Source organism: Tasmannia lanceolata, unplaced genomic scaffold (genome assembly GCF_043159265.1).
Source record: "Tasmannia lanceolata isolate RefF3 unplaced genomic scaffold, GAP_Taslan_0.1 ptg000002l, whole genome shotgun sequence".
Classification (NCBI taxonomy): Eukaryota; Viridiplantae; Streptophyta; class Magnoliopsida; order Canellales; family Winteraceae; genus Tasmannia; species Tasmannia lanceolata.
Window position 1 is genome coordinate 52,611,486 of NW_027518679.1, and position 25,237 is coordinate 52,636,722.

The window sequence follows — 25,237 nt, forward strand, 5'->3', positions numbered from 1 at the left end:
GCAAAATTAGGATTGGCTAGAAGTGGTCTGTGATTGCAAGTCCTTGATGCCTTTCAATCGCACACAACATTGCAATGATGTAACTCCCAAGGATTTGCAATCGCATAGGATCCGCAGTCACTAAGGCCTTGCTCAGTTACGAGACTTGGCGCAGAAAATGTTGGAAAAGGGGGTTAAAATCCATCAACACTTCGTTGACATCGTGTTCGGTTGGGATTATTTGATCCGTGTCTATGTTGTCTGGGAGGATGAAGCATTGGCCACGGAAGGTGGGGGAAGGGGGAGGAGAGGTGGGGGGCGGCTAGGGTGATTAGAGGGGGGATGGAGAGTGTTTTAGGGGGGTTTGGAGGGGAGATGGGGTTTGAGGGCGTTTTAGGGAATTAGGGATCGGGGAGGGGTGGCGTGGGAAGAAATGGGGGGAGGGGGTGGGGTGTTTTTTAGAATAGAGGAAGGTTGGATTTGAAGAAGCTGATGTTGATGCTGATGCTGCTACTGCTACTGTTGTTGCTGCCACCATTGCCATTGCCATGGACCTCTCTCTCTCTCTCTCTCTCTCTCTCTCTACGCTTTTTGTTATGTGTAAGTCCACAGCCCTACTATTTGGGGTGCAACTTGGTTCGGACTCAAACCAAACCCAACAGATTCAACCTGATTTTGGCTCGAGTTGGGTTGGCATTTCATCGGATTGGGTTGGAGTTTACGCCTTGGCAACCCGACCCGACCTCCCTCCTCTAATTTTATGTTGATTTTATTTGGGTTATGTTTTTTTCTTGTATTTTTCTGTCCGACCCGATTAAATCCAATCCGATTTCAGGTTAGATGGATTAGGTTAAGGTTGAGAGATTTAGAGGCAGGTTGGGTTAGAGTTGACCATCCTCAACCAACCAGAGGCTCGGGTTAGGGTTGAGGGAATGTGACGCAGGGAGCGTGAGAGCGGCAACACCAAGATAAAGATTGACACGAGCTGCACTAAAATAATCTCGTGGGGGTTTGAAAGGCCAGGCCACGGTTTGGAGAAAAGCTCCAACATAACAAATGACCGAAGTGAAGCTCCTTCACCCACGTGAACGAGCCAATGCTCTTCACAACAGATATCCCAAAAATAAACTTTAGTCAAATCTATCTTTCTTTCCTCATGCCATTACATTATATAAAAAACCAAAACCTAAGAATAGCAACCCTAAATTCTTGCCTAACTATTATTCTCAATCTTTTAACTAAAGCAAGATAAATAAAAAGAAGAAACATGACTAAAACTTTCCTTAAATAGTAATCCTGTAATATAATTATACCATATCCTAAAACTGCCTATAACTTAGCCAAATCAACTCCAAATAGCGTAATCTTGGGCTCTTTAGATAGGTAATCGAAAAACCTTTCTAAAAACACCAAAATCATGCTAAAAGAACAACATTTGACATCCCAAAAAAATACCACAAATAAAATGACGAAAATAAGAAATTAAAAATAAAAGATTTGATCCACACCGCACGTTCTGCATCATTCACCTCCGCTTGAAGAAAACTCGACCTCAAGTTTAGGCCAAGGCACTCTCAGATCCATGGCCGTCGTCTCATGGATGCGGGCTTCGAGTAATGCTAACTGCGTGAAAGACTTCACCCATTGTTGGAGATCTTCGTTCTCTGCGGCTTGATCAGACAGGCCGACGCTAGGCGACCCGAGCAGCACTAAAATAATCTCGTGGGGGCTTGAAAGGCCATGCCACAGTTTGGAGAAAAGCTCAAACATAACAAATGACAGGAGCGAAGCTCCTTCACCCACGTGAACGAGCAAATGCTCTTCACAACAGATATCCCAAAAATAAACTTTATTGATCAAATCTATCTTTGTTTCCTCATGCCATTACATTATATAAAAAACCAAAACCTAAGAATAGCAACTCTAAATTCTTGCCTAACTATTCACTACAAGAAATGTTATTTTTAGTGGCAGTCAGTTACCAGCGGTCATAGAAATCGCTGGTAAAGATATACCTATACGAGCGGTCTTTAAGTAACCCGCTGCTGAAATCAGATTTTATAAAAGACACGAAATCGTGCCCTATGCCTCGCCCACGAACATATCCCGCGCAGGAACTTTTCCCCTTTTCCTTCTCAATCGTGCCCTAACCCTTTTCCTCAGAAATCGATCTTGCCCTCTTCCCTTTTCCGGCTACGTACTCCGGCGGCAACCTCTGACCACCTCATATTTTTCCTTTCCCTCTTTTCCGTTTACCCATTTTCTCCGACAAGCTCGTCCGGCAACAAACTCCGGCTATTTCCACTGGCAAGGTATGCCTCGTTCCTCTCTCTTTATCACTCATTTTTTTATTAGGGTTGTAACTGGTTTTACAGATTTTGTGTGAAATTTTGGGTTTTTGTTTCTACTCTATTGATTTGGGTGAATCCATTTCCACTGAGCCAAATCCACGTTTTTTGTGTGCTTATGCTCATGTTCTTGCCTTTCTCTCATGGATTCTGTTCTCTGTGTAGATTTTGTTTGAAATATAGAGTTAAATAGATCCATAGGCTCAAACCTTTTTCTTTCTTTCTTTTTCCTTTTGTTCCTTCTAAGGCCCTGTTTGGATTACAAAAATTTTCTGCAAAAGTTTGGAATGGAAAAATAGTTCTTAAAATTCGTAGTTTGTTTTACACAAGAACACAGATAACTTGAACCAACTCTATTCAGTTTTTATTTAGAGGAACCTTCAATTTATGATGATATCCTTTATATTAACCATAAGAGAAATCATATTATTTCCCTCTAAATTGCAAAAAGAAAAAATTTCTGGAGAAAAAAGTTTTCACCAAAAATGCTTTTCTAGCAACCCAAACAGGGCCTAAAACAAAAGTTGCAGATGGGTTTTTCTTTATAGCTTTCGATTTGTTTTAATTCTAGTTGAGTATAAAAGATGTATTTTGACCTTATTTGACATGGGCTGATGTGGTTTTGCAGTTACAACAACAAATCAGGCAATCAGGGCGTTGGAGCTGTTGAGGGAAAACAAAGACAAATTCGACCTGGTTATTAGTGATGTCCACATGCCAGACATGGATGGTTTTAAGCTTCTGGAGCTTGTGGGTCTCGAAATGGACCTACCGTCATAAGTAAGTCATGGACTACTTGTGAGAGTTTTTCATCTGTTTTCGAAGGAGTTTTTTGTTTGTTATTTTTGTTTTTCACGATTTAATGATTCCCATGTTTTTAAATTCCTGTAATTGAAAGATAAAATGAACATTTGGTTCTCTGATATGCTCACAGAACAGATTTCAATTATAAGATTTCCTCATTTCCACTTCTTTCAGACAACCTTTGGGATTAAAAATCAGATCTTTCTCATTCTTTTCATTGTTTTGGGTAATTTATTTACGTAGGAAAAATCTTTCTGACTGTAGATTTGAGTCAATTTGATTCATTTGTAGTGTTCTTTCAAAACTATGAGTGGATGTTGACATTTCACTACTTATCACGGGTACATACATTTCACGATCCACAAGCTCTCACACCTGGAAATCTCCAATACCCATTTTAGCAGTTACGGGTTTGCACTTCATCTACTATAAGGGAGGTTTTTCTCGGTTCAATTTTTCCTTGGTGGTTCTTGTGTTTTTTTGAAGTTCTATAATTGAAAGAGAAAATATCAAGAGGCTGACTCTTTAGCTAAGGAGGGGTTTTTGTTGTCTGACACCGTTAATTGGGGCATATGGTATTCCTTTGACGTAGCAGTTTTACCCATAGTTTCAAAACTCCCCCATGCCATTGTTGACTCGCCCAAGTCGACTCCTTTTAACCTTGGCCGCGTTCTTTTCCAAGTCCGCATTTTGCCCTACAAAGTCAATTAAAATTCATTTGACTCTCTCAAGTACTCGACCGGTCAACCAAGTACTCGGCGGCGTCAACCGAATACTCGGCCTTCATTTGACTCTCTCAAGTACTCGACCGGTTAACCCTTCCCCTCACCTTCATTCCTTCCTTGCTGTCCCCCATCAAACACCTCACTCCCCTCTCCACCTCGTCCGCACTAACAAAACCCCCTCCCTCATAATCCAATTTCAGCTCCCCTGCCAAACCCAATTCCCTCACCAGCTGAAACCCATTCAGCTTCTTCTCAGCATACAGCGGCCATGCCAGAATCGGCACCCCATACCACAAGCTCTCCAGAATGGAGTTCCACACTTCCACCCACAGTGTGAAACGAAACCCCCCACAGCAGGGTGTGCCAAGATCACTGTTTGTGGGACCCAAGATGGCCATACCAATCCTTTCTCTTCCGTCCATTCTAAGAACCCTTCCGGTAAAACCTCATCCAGATTCACATCCGCCAACATGCCAAACTCTTCTCCAGAACGGCACCTCAATGACCATAGAAACCGAGACCCACTTTGTTGTAACCCAAGAGCTATCTCCTTCACCTGAGGCTCAGGGAATGCACCATTACTCCCAAAGCACAAGAACACCACCGACGCCGGAGGCTGCTTGTTTAACCATTCGATACATGGGTTTTCCGACAACGATGACTCGTCATTGAGACTGAGCAAGGGTCCGACTGGGTAAATGGGTGGAGTCGGATGGTAAGGCAAGCATCGACCCTCATTGATTGCTTCCAGCACCGTGGATTCTAGCTCAACTCTCTCTGTCTCTCTGTATATACACTTCTCTTGATTAAACTGACGCTGACAGCTTTTTGGATTTTGGTTAACAGAAAATTCCAATATGGTGGAGATGGTATTATTGGGCTTGCCCTGTTGCTTGGTGGGAAAATCAGACGGAGTAAAGAAGATGTTGAAGTTCCAGAGAAGATGAGAAGTTCCCCTTTCTGTGCAATGAATCCTTTTGAATGGGTTCCAGGAGTATCTGTATAGACTATAGACTCTTATCGTCATGGTATTCCATGCTTAGTCACCAGGTTTGCAACATATAGATGATATATCCCAATATATAACGATTTATTCTGATGAGAGAAAAATCATTCTATAGGCTTATTTATCATATCACCTATATACCACAATATATTATTGGCTATGTTGTCTTATATTTTTCTTTTTGTACCTTTTTCACGGATTCATGCAATATTTTTGATGTGGTCCTATCGCTGTTGTATCGACCATTTCGGTCATGGGGGTTTCCCCTCCTTTTCTTTTAATAGATATCTCTGTCATTCCAAAAAAAAAAGACTATAAATAAGGAACAAGAATACCCTCATGCATGTACACTTGCAGTAGTGGGAAAATCAGACGGAGTAAAGAACAAATACAGTATGAACGTTGTATAATGCATACACTTTCAGTCATCTTCTTGACTTTCTTCACATATAGGTATGTGTTTCCTGTTTAATATCTTGTGAGGGAACCATATTTATTGAGCAACTTTAGGTGGCTATTGTTATTACATAAACAATGTTGCGGTAAACAACTGGGGGGAACCTGCCGTTTAAACTCTAGAATTTTTAGACTGTGACGGTGATGGTTAAGGCAACGGTATGATACTTTTGTCATTATACTGAAATTGTGGAATTGGCTCTGCATGACAGGAAGTCGCTCTGAAGAAATTCTTGGACCAAGACGTCTCAGGTGATGCTTTGGAGCAATTTAGATGTGAAGTAAGAATCTTACACTTATATCTGAATTCATAAATTGTTAGACTATAATGAATCAAATTCCTGATTTCGTGAATTGTCTTTAGAAAATTTCTTCCGAGTTCCGATTCAATGTCTACCAGTGCCATTTTGCAGATTAGAATCATGCTAAGGCTGCGGCATCCAAATGTTGTTCTTTTCATGGGAGATACTACTTTTAGAGGTATGCCTGAATTTTTATTCCTTATTTTGTTATGATGTATGAAATGCAAGAGGTCAGGTCCTCTTTTCTTTTGCATATTTTTATATTTTGATTTTTAGAGAATTAAGGTGAATCTCTAAACTTATATGTCAAGAAATTTTAATAACTTTCTTTTTCAGGGAATTGCAATGTATGGATTGGGGAATTGGACGGAAGTTGCAGAGCATGTTGGTACCAAGAACAAGGCACAATGTATTGACCATTATACAACACAATACATGAACTCCCCTTGCTATCCTCTTCCGGTACTTATTTTATTTTTCCATCTTGAAGTTTTGTTGTGTGAATTGTCACCTTTTTTAAAAATAAGATGTGTAACAATAACATATCTCTACTTTTATGCATGTATATATATTTGCAGGACATGTCTCATGTTGTTGGGAAGAATAGAAAGGAACTTCTTGCTATGGCAAAAGTGCATGGTGAGGGCAAGAAAGGTTTGTGACGTTGATGTTGATAAAGAAACTGTTCATTCATTCTAGTTTTGATCTTTACTCTGTTCAATGCACATATTTGGGCAAATACATAGCTTAACAGGAGCCCTGTACCTGCCATTTTTTAAGAAACCTTCCATGGTTTTGATGCCATATCTTTCAATGCTGGGCCAATCCTAGAGGATAGATGCATCTTCGTGCGAAAGATCCATACTAGTGAAAATTCAAATGATATGTTAACAAAGACAGTTAAGGAAGAGAAGCTTTATCTCTTGGACGTTCTTTCTGGTGAAATGTACAATGTGTCTTCAAGTGGGAGTGTTAGGAAGTGAAGACCATGGAGATCCACTCATTAGGAGTCTCGTTTTACACATGTGGTGTCTTTACTTTTTCAACAATGTTTTGTAGTGGGACTTTAATGGGGTTGTTAAAGGCACTTGCCAATTTTTTCTTCTGTAAAAGAAAACCTGTCGAATTTTTCTATAGTGTACCCGATGACATTGATGAAGACGACCTTATGGGCGGTAATCTAACTACATATTCTCGTTTGGGAGTTATTTCCATATGTAACTTGCATCAGAACTAGTTTCATTTATGGGTTTATGATGGTCATGGTCAGGGGCTCTTGGATTCTGTACATTTTGATTCACTCTCTTTGTTTCGCTTTCTCTTTTGATAACATGATTTCAGAGCTTGATGCCTTGGAAGCTGACATGGGAACGGAGATTGAGCATGATGGCATGCCCTCATATCTTGAACCTGATCTGGAGGCTGAACTCAATTTGCCTTCAGCACCTTCAGGCAATGCAGCAATGCCACCTGGTAGATATAACGCACAGGTAGCATTCATCATCTCCATTACCTTTGTTAAATTGCTAAAAATTCACACAGGCGACTCTGATTGGTTTAAAAAATAGAGTTACAAAACAAACAGGTTCTAAATGCAATTATTGAGCCCAATTAGAAGGCTGCAAATCATCAAAATGAGGGTTGCAGTATTGGATTCATTTCAGCATTTGAATAACTCGTGCATTATGATGACACACAAGGATTTTTACTATAAAATGAAATTGTTTGTTTTCTTTTTTCCTCTGTATTTTCATGTAATTTTCTTGTGTAACAGGCTGAAGATGAACTGGGTTTACCTGCCGTGCCTCAAGCATCAATTCGTGGTTAAGAGGGAGCGGATGTATTGTATGTAAAATTCTTGGTTTATATTGGTCTATAATATCGAAGAAACCAGTTTATTGGAAATATGGATGGTATTTTCTCATTAGAATGGAGCCTCATTTGAGTGTGCTTGGTAATCAACAAGAATGAATGAAGGCGAAAAGTCTAGCGATGTAAACACATTTTTTTTTAATGTTGATGTAAACATTGATCGATTGAAATAGTATAGTTTTTGGTTTTTATAAATGTGATGTGTATATAACATGTTGTAATTGTAAAACAGGTTATGTATCAAACAAATTTGTTATTCCCGTGTTTTGGGATCTGCTGAAAATTAATTTTTTTAAAAAAAAACTGTAACTTTTAGCAGCGGTCATGACCGCTGCTATATGTTGTAGAACTCAGTCTGTTGGTAGATATTTAGCAGCGGTCATGACCGCTGCTAAAAGTTCCAGATTTAGCGGCGGTTAAGACCGCTGCTATATTGGCGACCCTAGACACTCCTCAGAGTCGAAAACAGTAGCGGTTATAACCGCTGCTAAATAGTTTCATACACAAGCGGTCTATTTAGCAGCGGTAGTGACCGCTGCCATAGTATATAGCGACGCGATATTTAGTAGCGGTTAAAAAACCGCTGCTAAATGTAATGGTAGCGGTTTATCCTTCTTTCAGCAGCGGTCTTGCCCGCTGCTAAAAACCATTTTTGTTGTAGTGATTATTCTCAATCTTTTAACTAAAACAAGATAAATAAGAAGAAGAAACATGACTAAAACTTTCCTTAAATAGTAATCCCGTAATATAACTATACCATATCCTAAAACTGCCTATAACTTAGCCAAATCAACTCCAAATAGCGTAATCTTGGGCTCTTTAGATAGGTAATCGAAAAACCTTTCTAAAAACACCAAAATCATGCTAAAAGAACAACATTTGACATCCCAAAAAAATACCACAAATAAAATGACGAAAATAAGAAATTAAAAATAAAAGATTTGATCCACGCCGCACGTTCTGCATCATTCACCCCCGCTTGAAGAAAACTCGATCTCAAGTTTAGGCCATCGATCTCCAAATCTGATTTTCGACACTGCATCAATCTTCTATTCTTCATTCCCCCATTATTATTATTATTTTTTTTTTATTTTTTTTTGTAATCCCTTACATGAAGCATAACCATGAAAAGGGCTCTCGAAGGCACTCTCAGATCCATGGTCGTCGTCTCATGGATGCGGGCTTCGAGTAATGCTAACTGTGTGAAAGACTTCACCCGTTGTTGGAGATCATCGTTCTCCACGGCTAGATCAGACAGGCCGACGTTAGGCGCACCGACTTCTTCATCCCGTCGTGCATTCGTCGGAGATCCCTTGAGCTCTGATACCAACTGACGCAGGGAGCGTCAGAGCGGCAACACCAAGATAAAGATTGACACGAGCAGCATTAAAATAGTCTCGTGGGGGCTTGAAAGGCCAGGCCACGGTTTGGAGAAAAGCTCGAACATAACAAATGACCGAAGCGAAGCTCCTTCACCCACGTGAACGAGCCAATGTTCTTCACAACAGATATCCCAAAAATAAACTTTATTCAAATCTATCTTTCCTCATGCCATTACATTATATAAAAAACCAAAACCTAAGAATAGCAGCGCTAAATTCTTGCCTAACTATTATTCTCAATCTTTTAACTAAAGCAAGATAAATAAAAAGAAGAAACATGACTAAAACTTTCTTTAAATAGTAATCCCGTAATATAACTATATCATATCCTAAAACTGCCTATAACATAGCCAAATCAACTCCAAATAGCGTAATCTTGGGCTCTTTAGATAGGTAATCGAAAAACCTTTCTAAAAACACCAAAATCATGCTAAAAGAACAACATTTGACATCCCAAAAAAATACCACAAATAAAATGACGAAAATAAGAAATTTAAAATAAAAGATTTGATCCACGCCGCACGTTCTGCATCAGAATGCTATCTCTGGTTGGGCTAGGGCTGGCATCAACCCAATCCAACCGACAAAGTTGCTCCCCTACTGAGGTCAGTGTGGAATCCACTTACGGTTCGATCCACAAATCGGAGGGCTTGGATCATCACGTAGAGGAGATTTTTAGGGCAAAACATAGGGAAGTGATAAATCCGCCCCTTTTGATTACTTGGGACACCCAGCAGCTGACTGCAGAGGGGCTGATGTACTTCACATCAGAAGCATTCAATGGGCTTGATTGCCATGTACACTGCTGCTGGGTGTCCCAAGTAATCAAAAGGGGCGGATATATCACTTCCCAAAACATATACAAGGAAAGGCCCAGTAAATGAATGCTTTAGATCATCTAAACATGTGGAGCCCATTGGCCTTTGGATACTGACATTGAGAGATGCTTAGGACCTCATTAGAGATCTTTCCCCTCTTTTCATCTCTCAAATGACCAGGCTCCAATTAAGCATCACAGACTGTTGATGGTGATGGTGATGGTGCTTGCCAGCTCAAAATGAACTCCATAATTGCTTGGAAATTTACAAATCCTTCTCTTACATATTGGCCATGAAACTTGCAAATAAATAATAGATTTTATTCATTTATAATGATAAATAAAGATCCAGGAATAGCAGTACCGGAAAATGGAGCACAGTACCGGAAAATGGGTAATATGATTATGAAGAAATTTGGGAAAGGTAGGGAGCCCTCAAGAAACACATCTACAGTGTGTAGTGTTGGTTGATAGCATCAATGTCTAAGCCCTTTAGTTTGGCAAACGATTCCACCCTTCCTTTCAGAGTGTGGAGCTCCCTCAACCTGTAAATGCAATAATAAGAAAGATGGTAACAAATTAGACAGTGTACACAGTTAGGGATTAGGTTTATGGGAGGGAAGTGGGAAAAAAACTAGATAAAGAGAATTGCCATGGAAACAGAAGAGGGAAAATAACATGTTGTTAGTTGTAGGGGTTTTAAATGTTATGAAAATACCCTTCTTGAAGAGTATTTTCATACATTGGTGCCCTCCATTCAGATCTAAATTCTAAAATGCTCCGTTGGATTTTGTATCTACGTCTGGGTCACAATCCAAAATAATTTCAAGGATTCTGTTACTAACCTTGCAATCTCTGCACGCCTTTTAGCTTCTTCAGCCATCATATTAATGTCTCTGAAAGTGGTCCGATCGGCAAACATCTTTGTCTCTATCGACTGAAGTCCATGCAGTGTACGCCGCTCACGTGCCCATGCCGCCTTTGAACTTCCCTACCAAAGTCTTTCTGGTTTGTAAATGCCGTCTGCTCAAACATAAGGCCGACCGTAAAGAAATAGAAGAAGAGCCATTAAAAAAATATGGGATAACAGATATAAAAGTATTTGAATGGTAAAATTTGAATTTACTGACCCTCTGATCCAGAACCAGACCCCAGGCTTTTCCACTGAGTGCATATTGAACACAGAATTTGAGAGGATCAAGAAACATGTAAGTTACAATATTAAAGAGCCAAACAACTCCAGTCCAACGCCAACCGATGCTTTTTATTCCAGCAAATTTCCAGTTTGCTTCGGCAGATATGACGGTAGCTGCCTGCACAAGAGAGGACATTCCACTGGTTCTAATATTGAATCTTTCAAAACAAAATAATGGAAACAGAATGTGAGAAATGATAAATTGTTTGATTCACAGATTGCGATATAAGAACACGCATAACTAGCACAACAATTCCATAACTGAAAAAAAGAGAGTGTAATGTAGGTTTGAAGAAGGAAAAACAGAAATGCGAAAACAATAAGCAGCAACCAAATTAGTATAATAATGAAGAACCACTGAAAACAAAAGCAGAAGTTAAGGTTTCGGAATGTGTTTTGGGTGTGATGGAAATAGAAACATATTTGTTTCGGATGAAAAGTTCGGTAGATATCCTGTGAATTTATGGAAACATATGCAAATGATGGATATAGATGTGTCTGTGCTGAGTTAATATTCAACACTTACTACGGGCACAACTCTGGTTGAGTTTTTACTACAAAATCGGGCTGGGTTCGGGTTGATTCCAATTCATTTTTTTTTACGATAAATCGATTTCTCCAATTGGTGAGAAAGGGGTGCGGTGGTGGGAGAAGGGGAGAGATTTGAGGGGGCACGAATGAGATAGGGCTGACAAGTGGCTAAAAATCAAGAAAAACTCATCCAATATTGAGTGGATTTTTTTTGTTTCTACCTCTCATCGCTTGGAGACTAGTTTCTTGTTTCTTGATTTTTAGGGCCTATTCGTTTCAGATTGTAACAACCAATGGTGAGCCCCAAACCTATTATTGGACTCGAAATTACATTTAAATTTGAGTCTGATAATTGGTTTTGCGCTAACAATCGGTTGTCACTATCTCAAACGAACATGACCTTAGCCACTTCACCCTGGTCTCAACTTGGAGACACTGATTTAACATGAAACAAGTTTCATTGTGGCCAACCGTGCGCTTAGTGATGATCATATGGCGAATCCTTAACTTCTAACCTTGAAAGTTGGAAAAAAATTAAGATATTAAATAAGATATTTTTTTAATTAATAAGGCATTTGTACTCCCATTTGTTTATTTTTTTTCTTTATTTTTTCAAAAAAGGCAAACAAGGAGTGGTGGAAAATTGGGAATGTTGAGAAAGAGACCGGAAATATCATTTCCGTCAAGGATAATAATGTATGAAGTAATTAAGAAGCTAAAATTAACTTGTTTATAGTTTTTGGGGGAATGAAATCCGCAGTCCATGATTGACAGTACATAGTTTTTTTTTTTTTTTTAAAAGAAAACGAATTATGAAGCTTATAGTGATAGTTTCACTTCAAAATATCTCTTAGATCAAGGTATTCTTCATCAAACCTCATGCATCTCCACACCTCAACAAAATGGTGTGTCTGAAAGGAAAAACAGACACCTGCTAGAGGTTGCTCGATCAATTATGTTTGAGAAGAATGTTCCCAAAAGTTTTTGGTCCGAAGCCATTCTTACTTTATGTTATTTGATTAATAGGCTCCCAAGCAAGATTCTTGGAAAGGGACACTAATGCAGAGCATCCCCTTAGCAAGCACATTTACAGTACCAATACCCTGCATCAGTCACCTAGAAAACAACCTTTCACATTTTGTAAGGGGCTGAGTTTTTTTTTTTTTTAAGAAAATGTAAAGGGCTGAGATTAAAAGCATGGTGTTCGAGTGAGCTTTTATCTCAGCCCTTCACAAAAATGTTAAAGGCTGATTTCTAGGTAACACGCCTGAGTCACGACGATGATGAAACAACAACAACCTTCTATAGATGAGAGTTGGGGAAATGATATATTTGCCCCTTTTATTGCTTGGGACAGCCACCTCTAGTGTAAAAGAGTAGTCTCAGGTACGAAAAGGAAAAGGGGGTGAATATATCACTTCTCTGAGATTTTGTACATTGAGTGCGCATGAAGTCTAATATTTTCCAAAAAGTACAGTGGTCCCACTCCATATGATGATCCAAACTCCGCATTTGTTGGGCCACAACGTAAATAGGTTGTGCCTCATAAATCATCTCAATATTCAGGATAATCCTAAGCCTAATATGTATTCTATAATGTTGTGGGCCCCTTCGTTTTGCACCTGTTTTTTAAAAGGGAAATGATTTATGCGCTCCAATGTTTTGATAAACATGCGCTCCAATTTTTGTCATGTAGTATTTAAAGGGCTGTCAGTGGTTGCCAAAAAGCTCTTAAAGCCTTTAAATGCTACACGACAAACATGTGGAGCGCATGTTTATCAAAACATTGGAGCGATGAAATCATTTTCCTTTTCAAAATTCAAAGTAGAAGTTACTGATGCAAATAATGAGATTTTATACTAAGATCGGAGGACTTAACGCCCACACAGCGCGCATATAAAAATCTCCTAATAGTGATTGGACATCTAACTCAATGGTCAAGGCTATGTTCTTCAACCTGGAGGTTAGAGGTTAAATCCTAGTTTACCTATGCTTGAAAAAAAAATCCTAATAGATAATTAGATAAGTGTTAGTAAAGAGAGGAGTGGCACGACAACATTCCTCTTTTTTGTGCTACAAATATTGCAAATTTGCATGCCGTAGTACACCTTTTCCCCCAAAAATATCCTTACCTGCAGCCCTATCCATGCATCGAACTTGCCTTTCTGATGCAGGTGCATTATCAGATCATTGAGATCAACGGTTCACGCTGATCCGTGGAATAGAAAGAGTTTTAGTTTGATTAGAATTATATTGTTAGTAGAATATTTTTGGAATGATTTGTGGTGATTTGGACGTCCAAGTAGGGGTAATTTAGGAGTTGTAGACATTTGAGGAAAGGTAGAGAGAGTTTAGGAATTTGAGAAAATTTAGGATCTTTTAGTTTATCTTTCCTAGTTTCTGTAGAGGTAGGAAACGTCCAAACTAAAGCCTATAAATATGGCATTGTAAAACGTTCTCTTTTAGGTGGAGAAAGTTTACTCTTTTAGCTCTTTTGTTCGGAAGAGAAGTTGTAAGTTTTCTTCACAAAAACTTCAATTTGTCTTTTATCTATCTAATCTGTTTTATGCAGGTTTTAAACTTGATGCAAGTTTTCATCCCCATTGATGCAGCCGTTCCTGCTTCAAATTGCACCCATCGATCCACTATCCCTACGCTTGATTATCTCAGCCTATAGCCACCATCTTGCTGTTATCTTATTAACCCATTTGTTTCAAGTAAAACCCACACCCCTTTTTGTCTCTTCTAACCATTCAACACCCTCATATCAAATCAGCCGAGAACATTTTTTTTTTCCCATACTTCCGTTTCTTGTTTCTTTCCCAAAATCAATTTCTTCTTTGAACTCCTACAGCCTAAGAACCATTATACCCTTAGACTTTAAAGAATTTCCAAAAGGGATTTCTATTAGTTTACGTGCCTTTCCACTATCCAACCAACGTAATTAACGCAAAACTGACAAGAAGTTTAGAAAGAAGCTAATATTTTCTCCATTTCAACGTTAAAAAGTAAAACGAACGAAAGACACGTTTGCAAAATGTTTTTGTCCAATTTGATGGGTTTGAAATTCAAAAGCCATTAGCAAGACATGTTTCAATCCTTCCTCTCTTAGCTATGTGTTTCGTAGTTTCGTAACCGTTTCGTAATTCAAGGCTAAATGTCTCAAATCAACTTTAAAAAAAAAAGAAAAGAAAAAACCCATTTTAAGAAACTCATTGAATTTCCTTCAATTTTCACTTTTACTAAGCCCTCCTTGCAATATAAATAATTTCCTTTTTCGTCATGGATTTTTGTGTGTATGAAGCTTGAAGAGGGTGATAGAGTGAAACAAAGAGGAGATAAGATGTTTACATGCATATACTGTCCTAGAACTGGCACTAGAGAAGCCATCAACAACAAAACCAGTAGAAGAGCCAAAGGACTTCTCACTCAGGTATGATCACATTTTTCTCATTATTATTATTAAAAGGCGGCGGATGTTTATCGTTTTCTTCCCTCTCTTTTTTTCTCTCTTTTTTGGGTGGGTGGGGATTTTCCCCTACAATTTCCTACTTTGCAAAGAATTTTTCGATATTAGTCATTAAAAGTTATGAAATGGCTAACTTTTTAAAATATTTTCAAAAGGTCTATAATAAAATTTTGATGTCCAACATGCATTCAATCAACTCTAAAATCATTTTTCCCTAAGATATTTATTCTTGATGTTTTTCATATTAGAAAATTAAGTTGTTTCTTAAAAACAAGAATTTTTTCGGAAAATATCATATCTTAAGGCTGTGCTTGACATCCATGAAATTTTTTCTTGGTATATTAGTTTAATCAAGTTGTGAGAGAAAAATGGGGAGGGGAGACTTGAGAGAGCATGAGTGGGAAGGGTGAGAAGTGGCTAGACAACGAAAAAAAAAAATCGTATTTTGAGTGGAGTTTTCTTTTTCCTTTCTTCATCCTTTTCTTGCCCTCTCCTCACTCATTCACTCATGTCTCTCCCTCTACCACCCTTCCTTACCACTGTGTAAGCTAATATTCCATGGAAAAACTAAGTATTTATTGGCAAAAATCCATTTTTTATATTTTTTTTTTGTTCTTTTTCCATTATTACAAAACATGGGATTCATTTAGGACAGATCAAAGACAAGGTGGTCAAAGTTTTCCGAACTTATCGTCACATGAAGCCGCGTTCCATCCCAAATGTACAAATAAAGATGGTCACAACAACTACAACGACAACAAGCAGTGCAAGTAATGGAGATGTTGTGGGGCATGAAGAAGAGCCAGTAGAATGGACGGCCGAGGTTGAGACTGGAGTACATATAGTTTTCATTTCTGAGCCCAACTTTATAGGCAACTCTATAAAGAAAGTATACTTCAGGTATGTTCCGCTTCAACCTGTAGGGGTAAAACCTTGAATCCGAAAGGAAGATAAAGGAAAAAAACTGAAACTGTTTTGTTATTCAATGAAAGATCTCTACATACACACATGTCTCATATTTATAGACTTTCAAACCTTATTCTCCCTATTCTACAAAAAATCATCTTATAATATTCAAACTCGACTATGACCCTTAACTATAATTCTGACTTCTAATTAGAGTAGGACTAAGAAACCAAAAAGAAAAAGGAAAAAAATCAAAGGGAAAACAAGAAAACCTGTCCTACATGAAGGCCCAAAATTGAAGGCTAGGATTGTTTAATCAAAACAGCTTTGTAAACGGTAGTTTTTGCATATTTACTGGAAAGATGATCCATGGAGGATGCTATGGGTTCACTTGTTCCTTTCTCTATTAATATAATTCTTTGCCATTAGAAAAATGGTGTGAATGATGTGCACAATACAAGTGGATTATGAGACCCTTAATTTAGACAATCCATCAAGTAAAAGTGGAACTTTTGGTAGTAGACCTTTCAAATGAAGAATTTTTTTTCTTCTTTTTTTGGTTTAACACTGTGCGACCAATCCAATATTTAATCACACTGTTTTTGTTTCAGTACTTATTTGTTGTTGAGATTGTTGAGCTTTTTAAAATATTGGATCTTAATTGTCTGGATTCAGTGAGGATATGTTTGATGTGGAGGATGCTCGAGCATGGTGGAGAGACAACTATGAGAAAGTCAAGGAGCTCTACAGTGTCCAAACATGCACTCCACCACAAGAACTGCAGAGCTCTGATGGATTGCATATTTCGACACTACAGAGTGTCCCAGTAACCGATCCACCAGAAGAGGTTAGTCCTACTTTTTTCTTAAATGTTTAATCTTGGTATTTCAGCAAACTGCAATTAATACTGTAATTCCTACTTCTCCATCTTAGATGTTTTCATCTATTCAAATGCTTTTCATTTATTTAATGGTAATTTTATTTCTCTTCTTTTACCAGTAATGTCATACTAGATTTTCTTTTGATTGAATAATTAGAGTGCCTATGAACTCTGAACTTCATACCTCCATTTCTTTATAGAAATGACGTTTCCACTTCTGGCTTTCCTAGTTTTAACAGATTAACACACCTAACTTTACTAGTTACTTTGAAGCATAAGAAAAATATTCACTATTTTTTTTCCTTTCCTAGAGCCCATATAATACTGCTGAGGAGAGCACTGCTGTGGAGAGCACTGTGGTATCCTCGGGCTCATCTGTACAGAACCCGGATTCGAGCCATCACTGCTCCTCGGACGACATTCAGCAGTCTTTGAGTCATAACCATTTGAGCATGATAAAAAATACGTCATCCTCGGACGGAGCTTCCACATCGAGCCCCAAGAGATACTTTTATGATCAAGAGATTGAATGGGTGGAAGAAGATCAACCGGGCGTCTCATTAACGATCAGGTCCTTCCCTGACGGGACTAGGAAAATCAGACGTATCAGATTTTGGTGAGCAAAATTACGCTAGTTTGATGCTATATTTCAAAATTTTATCTTGGGTTTTCATTAGAATTTCTATTCAAATTTTAAGAAAGAATGTGCCAAAAATAAGTAGAGATAGTAAGGAACAAAAAGATAAATATGATAAAGATAGTGGCATGCATAATTCTTTGCCATTAGAAAAATAGTGTGAATGATGTGCACAATACAAGTGGATTATGAGACCCTTAATTTAGACAATCCATTAAGTAAAAGTAGAACTTTTGGTGGTAGACCTTTCAAATGAAGAATTTTTTTCTTCTTTTTTTGGTTTAACAGTTTACGACCAATCGAATATTTAATTACACTGTTTTTGTTTCAGTACTTATTTGTTGTTGAGATTGTTGAGCTTTTTAAAATATTGGATCTTAATTGTCTGGATTCAGTGAGGATATGTTTGATGTGGAGGATGCTCGAGCATGGTGGAGAGACAACTATGAGAAAGTCAAGGAGCTCTACAGTGTCCAAACATGCACTCCACCACAAGAACTGCAGAGCTCTGATGGATTGCATATTTCGACACTACAGAGTGTCCCAGTAACCGATCCACCAGAAGAGGTTAGTCCTACTTTTTTCTTAAATGTTTAATCTTGGTATTTCAGCAAACTGCAATTAATACTGTAATTCCTACTTCCCCATCTTAGATGTTTTTATCTATTCAAATGCTTTTCATTTATTTAATGGTAATTTTATTTCATCTTAATTTCTCTTCTTTTACCAGTAATGTCATACTAGATTTTCTTTTGATTGAATAATTAGAGTGCCTATGAACTCTGAACTTCATACCTCCATTTCTTTATAGAAATGACGTTTCCACTTCTGGCTTTCCTAGTTTTAACAGATTAACACATCTAACTTTACTAGTTACTTTGAAGCATAAGAAAAATATTCACTATTTTTTTCCTTTCCTAGAGCCCATATAATACTGCTGAGGAGAGCACTGCTGAGGAGTGCACTGTGGTATCCTCGGGCTCATCTGTACAGAACCCGGATTCGAGCCATCACTGCTCCTCGGACGACATTCAGCAGTCTTTGAGTCATAACCATTTGAGCATGATAAAAGATACATCATCCTCGGACGGAGCTTCCACATCGAGCCCCAAGAGATACTTTTATGATCAAGAGATTGAATGGGTGGGAGAAGATCAACCGGGCGTCTCATTAATGATCAGGTCCTTCCCTGATGGGACTAGGGAGATCAGACGTATCAGATTTTGGTGAGCCCAATTCGCTAGTTTGATGCTATATTTCAAAATTTTATCTTGGGTTTTCATTAGAATTTCCATTCAAATTTTAAGAAAGAATGCGCCAAAAATAAGTAGAGATAGTAAGGAACAAAAAGATAAATATGATAAAGATAGTGGCATGATTTTACTTACTGCAATGAGAAAAAAAGCGATCATGATAATTAAGTAAATTGAATAGAAAAATTATCTAAGCTTTTGTTTTGACAATCTTGCAGCGGAGAAAGTTTGACGTGGTGAAGGCAAGGGAATGGTTGAAAAAACACAAAGCCAGATTACATGACCAATACATTGTTTTTGGGATATTCTGATCTCTCTCTCAGATGTACCACTAGGTTTTAGTCACTCCATCTGGATACACTCCATATATGAACCTTTTTGTTTGTTTCCTTTCTCTCAGTAACTGTAAGTTCATGGCCCCTTGCGGTACTGATCTTAAAAAGCATTGTGCACTATGAGTTTAACAAAAGTATAATCAGGGATGCATCTGATCTTTTTTATCATGTCCTCTTTTAATACCCTTTTTAACAAAAGTATAATCAGGGATGTATATGATCTTTTTGATCTGTCCTCTTTAAATACTTTTGGAACAACCCCATCTTCCTTTTTTTTTTAAATGGCAATAATTATATATAAATAAATTAGGAGGCCGAGATGGACTACTTTCAACTAATCATGAATGAAAAAACTCTGCAATTTTTCATTGTAAGACTACTTTAAAGTTGCATAATATAAGAAAACTAGTATTTTAAATAGAGTGTAATGTTCAAAACTACGCATGTTGTATCAAGATCCATTGTTTTTCACGGAGTTGAAGCCTGAATATGAAGACCCCTTTTGTTTTTCAAGTTCATTAAAATGCTATAAATGCTAGTTTCTTTTATCATTTCATAGCTAGTCATTTTTCTTTCATGTTAGGGTTTACCTAAATTCATCAAACGGCTCCGGCAACCTCCAATGGCTATGCTCGAGGAACCTTTACACCGAAATCAATTTTGTCCATGCAAAATTAGGATTGGCTAGAAGTGGTCTGTGATTGCAAGTCCTTGATGCCTTTCAATCGCACACAACATTGCAATGATGTAACTCCCAAGGATTTGCAATCGCATAGGATCCGCAGTCACTAAGGCCTTGCTCAGTTACGAGACTTGGCGGAGAAAATGTTGGAAAAGGGGGTTAAAATCCATCAACACTTCGTTGACATCGTGTTCGGTTGGGATTATTTGATCCGTGTCTATGTTGTCTGGGAGGATGAAGCATTGGCCACGGAAGGTGGGGGAAGGGGGAGGAGAGGTGGGGGGCGGCTAGGGTGATTAGAGGGGGGATGGAGAGTGTTTTAGGGGGGTTTGGAGGGGAGATGGGGTTTGAGGGCGTTTTAGGGAATTAGGGATCGGGGAGGGGTGGCGTGGGAAGAAATGGGGGGAGGGGGTGGGGTGTTTTTTAGAATAGAGGAAGGTTGGATTTGAAGAAGCTGATGTTGATGCTGATGCTGCTACTGCTACTGTTGTTGCTGCCACCATTGCCATTGCCATGGACCTCTCTCTCTCTCTCTCTCTCTCTCTCTCTCTCTCTACGCTTTTTGTTGTGTGTAAGTCCACAGCCCTACTATTTGGGGTGCAACTTGGTTCGGACTCAAACCAAACCCAACAGATTCAACCTGATTTTGGCTCGAGTTGGGTTGGCATTTCATCGGATTGGGTTGGAGTTTACGCCTTGGCAACCCGACCCGACCTCCCTCCTCTAATTTTATGTTGATTTTATTTGGGTTATGTTTTTTTCTTGTATTTTTCTGTCCGACCCGATTAAATCCAATCCGATTTCAGGTTAGATGGATTAGGTTAAGGTTGAGAGATTTAGAGGCAGGTTGGGTTAGAGTTGACCATCCTCAACCACCCAGAGGCTCGGGTTAGGGTTGAGGGAATGTGACGCAGGGAGCGTGAGAGCGGCAACACCAAGATAAAGATTGACACGAGCTGCACTAAAATAATCTCGTGGGGGTTTGAAAGGCCAGGCCACGGTTTGGAGAAAAGCTCCAACATAACAAATGACCGAAGTGAAGCTCCTTCACCCACGTGAACGAGCCAATGCTCTTCACAACAGATATCCCAAAAATAAACTTTAGTCAAATCTATCTTTCTTTCCTCATGCCATTACATTATATAAAAAACCAAAACCTAAGAATAGCAACCTAAATTCTTGCCTAACTATTATTCTCAATCTTTTAACTAAAGCAAGATAAATAAAAAGAAGAAACATGACTAAAACTTTCCTTAAATAGTAATCCTGTAATATAATTATACCATATCCTAAAACTGCCTATAACTTAGCCAAATCAACTCCAAATAGCGTAATCTTGGGCTCTTTAGATAGGTAATCGAAAAACCTTTCTAAAAACACCAAAATCATGCTAAAAGAACAACATTTGACACCCCAAAAAAAATACCACAAATAAAATGACGAAAATAAGAAATTAAAAATAAAAGATTTGATCCACACCGCACGTTCTGCATCATTCACCCCCGCTTGAAGAAAACTCGACCTCAATTTTAGGCCAAGGCACTCTCAGATCCATGGCCGTCGTCTCATGGATGCGGGCTTCGAGTAATGCTAACTGCGTGAAAGACTTCACCCATTGTTGGAGATCTTCGTTCTCTACGGCTAGATCAGACAGGCCGACGCTAGGCGCACCGACTTCTTCATCCCGTCGTGCATTCGTCGGAGATCCCTTGAGCTCTGATACCAACTAACGAAGGGAGCGTGAGAGCGGCAACACCAAGATAAAGATTGACCCGAGCAGCACTAAAATAAGCTCGTGGGGGCTTGAAAGGCCATGCCACGGTTTGGAGAAAAGCTCAAACATAACAAATGACAGGAGCGAAGCTCCTTCACCCACGTGAACGAGCAAATGCTCTTCACAACAGATATCCCAAAAATAAACTTTATTGATCAAATCTATCTTTGTTTCCTCATGCCATTACATTATATAAAAAACCAAAACCTAAGAATAGCAACCCTAAATTCTTGCCTAACTATTATTCTAAATCTTTTAACTAAAGCAAGATAAATAAAAAGAAGAAACATGACTAAAACTTTTCTTAAATAGTAATCCCGTAATATAACTATACCATATCCTAAAACTGCCTATAACTTAGCCAAATCAACTCCAAATAGCGTAATCTTGGGCTCTTTAGATAGGTAATCGAAAAACCTTTCTAAAAACACCAAAATCATGCTAAAAGAACAACATTTGACATCCCAAAAAAATACCACAAATAAAATGACGAAAATAAGAAATTAAAAATAAAAGATTTGATCCACGCCGCACGTTCTGCATCATTCACCCCCGCTTGAAGAAAACTCGATCTCAAGTTTAGGCCATCGATCTCCAAATCTGATTTTCGGCACTGCATCAATCTTCTATTCTTCATTCCCCCTTTATTATTATTATTTTTTTTTATTTTTTTTGTAATCCCTTACATGAAGCATAACCATGAAAAGGGCTCTCGAAGGCACTCTCAGATCCATGGTCGTCGTCTCATGGATGCGGGCTTCGAGTAATGCTAACTGTGTGAAAGACTTCACCCGTTGTTGGAGATCATCGTTCTCCACGGCTAGATCAGACAGGCCGACGTTAGGCGCACCGACTTCTTCATCCCGTCGTGCATTCGTCGGAGATCCCTTGAGCTCTGATACCAACTGACGCAGGGAGCGTCAGAGCGGCAACACCAAGATAAAGATTGACACGAGCAGCATTAAAATAATCTTGTGGGGGCTTGAAAGGCCAGGCCACGGTTTGGAGAAAAGCTCGAACATAACAAATGACCGAAGCGAAGCTCCTTCACCCACGTGAACGAGCCAATGTTCTTCACAACAGATATCCCAAAAATAAACTTTATTCAAATCTATCTTTCCTCATGCCATTACATTATATAAAAAACCAAAACCTAAGAATAGCAACGCTAAATTCTTGCCTAACTATTATTCTCAATCTTTTAACTAAAGCAAGATAAATAAAAAGAAGAAACATGACTAAAACTTTCTTTAAATAGTAATCCCGTAATATAACTATATCATATCCTAAAACTGCCTATAACATAGCCAAATCAACTCCAAATAGCGTAATCTTGGGCTCTTTAGATAGGTAATCGAAAAACCTTTCTAAAAACACCAAAATCATGCTAAAAGAACAACATTTGACATCCCAAAAAAATACCACAAATAAAATGACGAAAATAAGAAATTAAAAATAAAAGATTTGATCCACGCCGCACGTTCTGCATCAGAATGCTATCTCTGGTTGGGCTAGGGCTGGCATCAACCCAATCCAACCGACAAAGTTGCTCCCCTACTGAGGTCAGTGTGGAATCCACTTACGGTTCGATCCACAAATCGGAGGGCTTGGATCATCACGTAGAGGAGATTTTTAGGGCAAAACATAGGGAAGTGATAAATCCGCCCCTTTTGATTACTTGGGACACCCAGCAGCTGACTGCAGAGGGGCTGATGTACTTCACATCAGAAGCATTCAATGGGCCTGATTGCCATGTACACTGCTGCTGGGTGTCCCAAGTAATCAAAAGGGGCGGATATATCACTTCCCAAAACATATACAAGGAAAGGCCCAGTAAATGAATGCTTTAGATCATCTAAACATGTGGAGCCCATTGGCCTTTGGATACTGACATTGAGAGATGCTTAGGACCTCATTAGAGATCTTTCCCCTCTTTTCATCTCTCAAATGACCAGGCTCCAATTAAGCATCACAGACTGTTGATGGTGATGGTGATGGTGCTTGCCAGCTCAAAATGAACTCCATAATTGCTTGGAAATTTACAAATCCTTCTCTTACATATTGGCCATGAAACTTGCAAATAAATAATAGATTTTATTCATTTATAATGATAAATAAAGATCCAGGAATAGCAGTACCGGAAAATGGAGCACAGTACCGGAAAATGGGTAATATGATTATGAAGAAATTTGGGAAAGGTAGGGAGCCCTCAAGAAACACATCTACAGTGTGTAGTGTTGGTTGATAGCATCAATGTCTAAGCCCTTTAGTTTGGCAAACGATTCCACCCTTCCTTTCAGAGTGTGGAGCTCCCTCAACCTGTAAATGCAATAATAAGAAAGATGGTAACAAATTAGACAGTGTACACAGTTAGGGATTAGGTTTATGGGAGGGAAGTGGGAAAAAAACTAGATAAAGAGAATTGCCATGGAAACAGAAGAGGGAAAATAACATGTTGTTAGTTGTAGGGGTTTTAAATGTTATGAAAATACCCTTCTTGAAGAGTATTTTCATACATTGGTGCCCTCCATTCAGATCTAAATTCTAAAATGCTCCGTTGGATTTTGTATCTACGTCTGGGTCACAATCCAAAATAATTTCAAGGATTCTGTTACTAACCTTGCAATCTCTGCACGCCTTTTAGTTTCTTCAGCCATCATATTAATGTCTCTGAAAGTGGTCCGATCGGCAAACATCTTTGTCTCTATCGACTGAAGTCCATGCAGTGTACGCCGCTCACGTGCCCATGCCGCCTTCGAACTTCCCTACCAAAGTCTTTCTGGTTTGTAAATGCCGTCTGCTCAAACATAAGGCCGACCGTAAAGAAATAGAAGAAGAGCCATTAAAAAAATATGGGATAACAGATATAAAAGTATTTGAATGGTAAAATTTGAATTTATTGACCCTCTGATCCAGAACCAGACCCCAGGCTTTTCCACTGAGTGCATATTGAACACAGAATTTGAGAGGATCAAGAAACATGTAAGTTACAATATTAAAGAGCCAAACAACTCCAGTCCAACGCCAACCGATGCTTTTTATTCCAGCAAATTTCCAGTTTGCTTCGGCAGATATGACGGTAGCTGCCTGCACAAGAGAGGACATTCCACTGGTTCTAATATTGAATCTTTCAAAACAAAATAATGGAAACAGAATGTGAGAAATGATAAATTGTTTGATTCACAGATTGCGATATAAGAACACGCATAACTAGCACAACAATTCCATAAGTGAAAAAAAGAGAGTGTAATGTAGGTTTGAAGAAGGAAAAACAGAAATGCGAAAACAATAAGCAGCAACCAAATTAGTATAATAATGAAGAACCACTGAAAACAAAAGCAGAAGTTAAGGTTTCGGAATGTGTTTTGGGTGTGATGGAAATAGAAACATATTTGTTTCGGATGAAAAGTTCGGTAGATATCCTGTGAATTTATGGAAACATATGCAAATGATGGATATAGATGTGTCTGTGCTGAGTTAATATTCAACACTTACTACGGCACAACTCTGGTTGAGTTTTTACTACAAAATCGGGCTGGGTTCGGGTTGATTCCAATTCATTTTTTTTTACGATAAATCGATTTCTCCAATTGGTGAGAAAGGGGTGCGGTGGTGGGAGAAGGGGAGAGATTTGAGGGGGCACGAATGAGATAGGGCTGAGAAGTGGCTAAAAATCAAGAAAAACTCATCCAATATTGAGTGGATTTTTTTTGTTTCTACCTCTCATCGCTTGGAGACTAGTTTCTTGTTTCTTGTTTTTTAGGGCCTATTCGTTTCAGATTGTAACAACCAATGGTGAGCCCCAAACCTATTATTGGACTCGAAATTACATTTAAATTTGAGTCTGATAATTGGTTTTGCGCTAACAATCGGTTGTCACTATC

General features: G+C 38.6%; 2 protein-coding genes and 2 pseudogenes across 3 annotated transcripts; 2 read left to right on the forward strand and 2 right to left on the reverse strand.

The window, feature by feature from the left end:
* The first annotated feature begins 1,977 nt into the window (after positions 1-1,977).
* Positions 1,978-7,687, forward strand: LOC143878328 (putative serine/threonine-protein kinase SIS8). Its single transcript, XM_077380631.1, has 7 exons — positions 1,978-2,291; positions 2,956-4,906; positions 5,531-5,599; positions 5,732-5,798; positions 5,957-6,067; positions 7,085-7,110; positions 7,395-7,687. Exons 2-5 carry the CDS (start codon positions 4,838-4,840, stop codon positions 6,034-6,036), a joined length of 285 nt encoding a protein of 94 aa, XP_077236746.1. The 5' UTR covers positions 1,978-2,291; positions 2,956-4,837; the 3' UTR covers positions 6,037-6,067; positions 7,085-7,110; positions 7,395-7,687.
* LOC143892919 (vacuolar protein sorting-associated protein 60.2-like) lies at positions 6,202-7,448 on the forward strand. The gene is made up of 5 exons (XM_077397840.1): positions 6,202-6,274; positions 6,401-6,566; positions 6,680-6,795; positions 6,962-7,110; positions 7,395-7,448. Exons 1-5 carry the CDS (start codon positions 6,202-6,204, stop codon positions 7,446-7,448), a joined length of 558 nt encoding a protein of 185 aa, XP_077253955.1.
* A 2,311-nt stretch (positions 7,688-9,998) lies between the features above and the next one.
* LOC143892928 (plasma membrane ATPase 2-like) lies at positions 9,999-11,022 on the reverse strand (annotated as a pseudogene). Its single transcript, XR_013255658.1, has 3 exons — positions 10,822-11,022; positions 10,537-10,714; positions 9,999-10,236 (listed from the first exon to the last, which is right to left on the reverse strand). The product of XR_013255658.1 is annotated as a plasma membrane ATPase 2-like (transcript).
* Positions 11,023-23,351: 12,329 nt separating this feature from the next.
* Positions 23,352-24,458, reverse strand: LOC143892937 (plasma membrane ATPase 2-like; annotated as a pseudogene).
* Positions 24,459-25,237: the final 779 nt, after the last annotated feature.

Bases quoted from the DNA above. Each gene is read 5' to 3' on its own strand.
- LOC143892919 (XM_077397840.1), top strand. From the start codon at position 6,202: ATGTCTCATGTTGTTGGGAAGAATAGAAAGGAACTTCTTGCTATGGCA. The intron at 6,567-6,679 runs GTACAATGTGTC...AATGTTTTGTAG, and splicing joins GACGTTCTTTCTGGTGAAAT to TGGGACTTTAATGGGGTTGT. The intron at 6,796-6,961 runs GTAATCTAACTA...ACATGATTTCAG, and splicing joins TGAAGACGACCTTATGGGCG to AGCTTGATGCCTTGGAAGCT.
- LOC143878328 (XM_077380631.1), top strand. From the start codon at position 4,838: ATGGGTTCCAGGAGTATCTGTATAGACTATAGACTCTTATCGTCATGG. The intron at 4,907-5,530 runs GTTTGCAACATA...TCTGCATGACAG, and splicing joins ATTCCATGCTTAGTCACCAG to GAAGTCGCTCTGAAGAAATT. The intron at 5,799-5,956 runs GTATGCCTGAAT...TTTCTTTTTCAG, and splicing joins GGGAGATACTACTTTTAGAG to GGAATTGCAATGTATGGATT.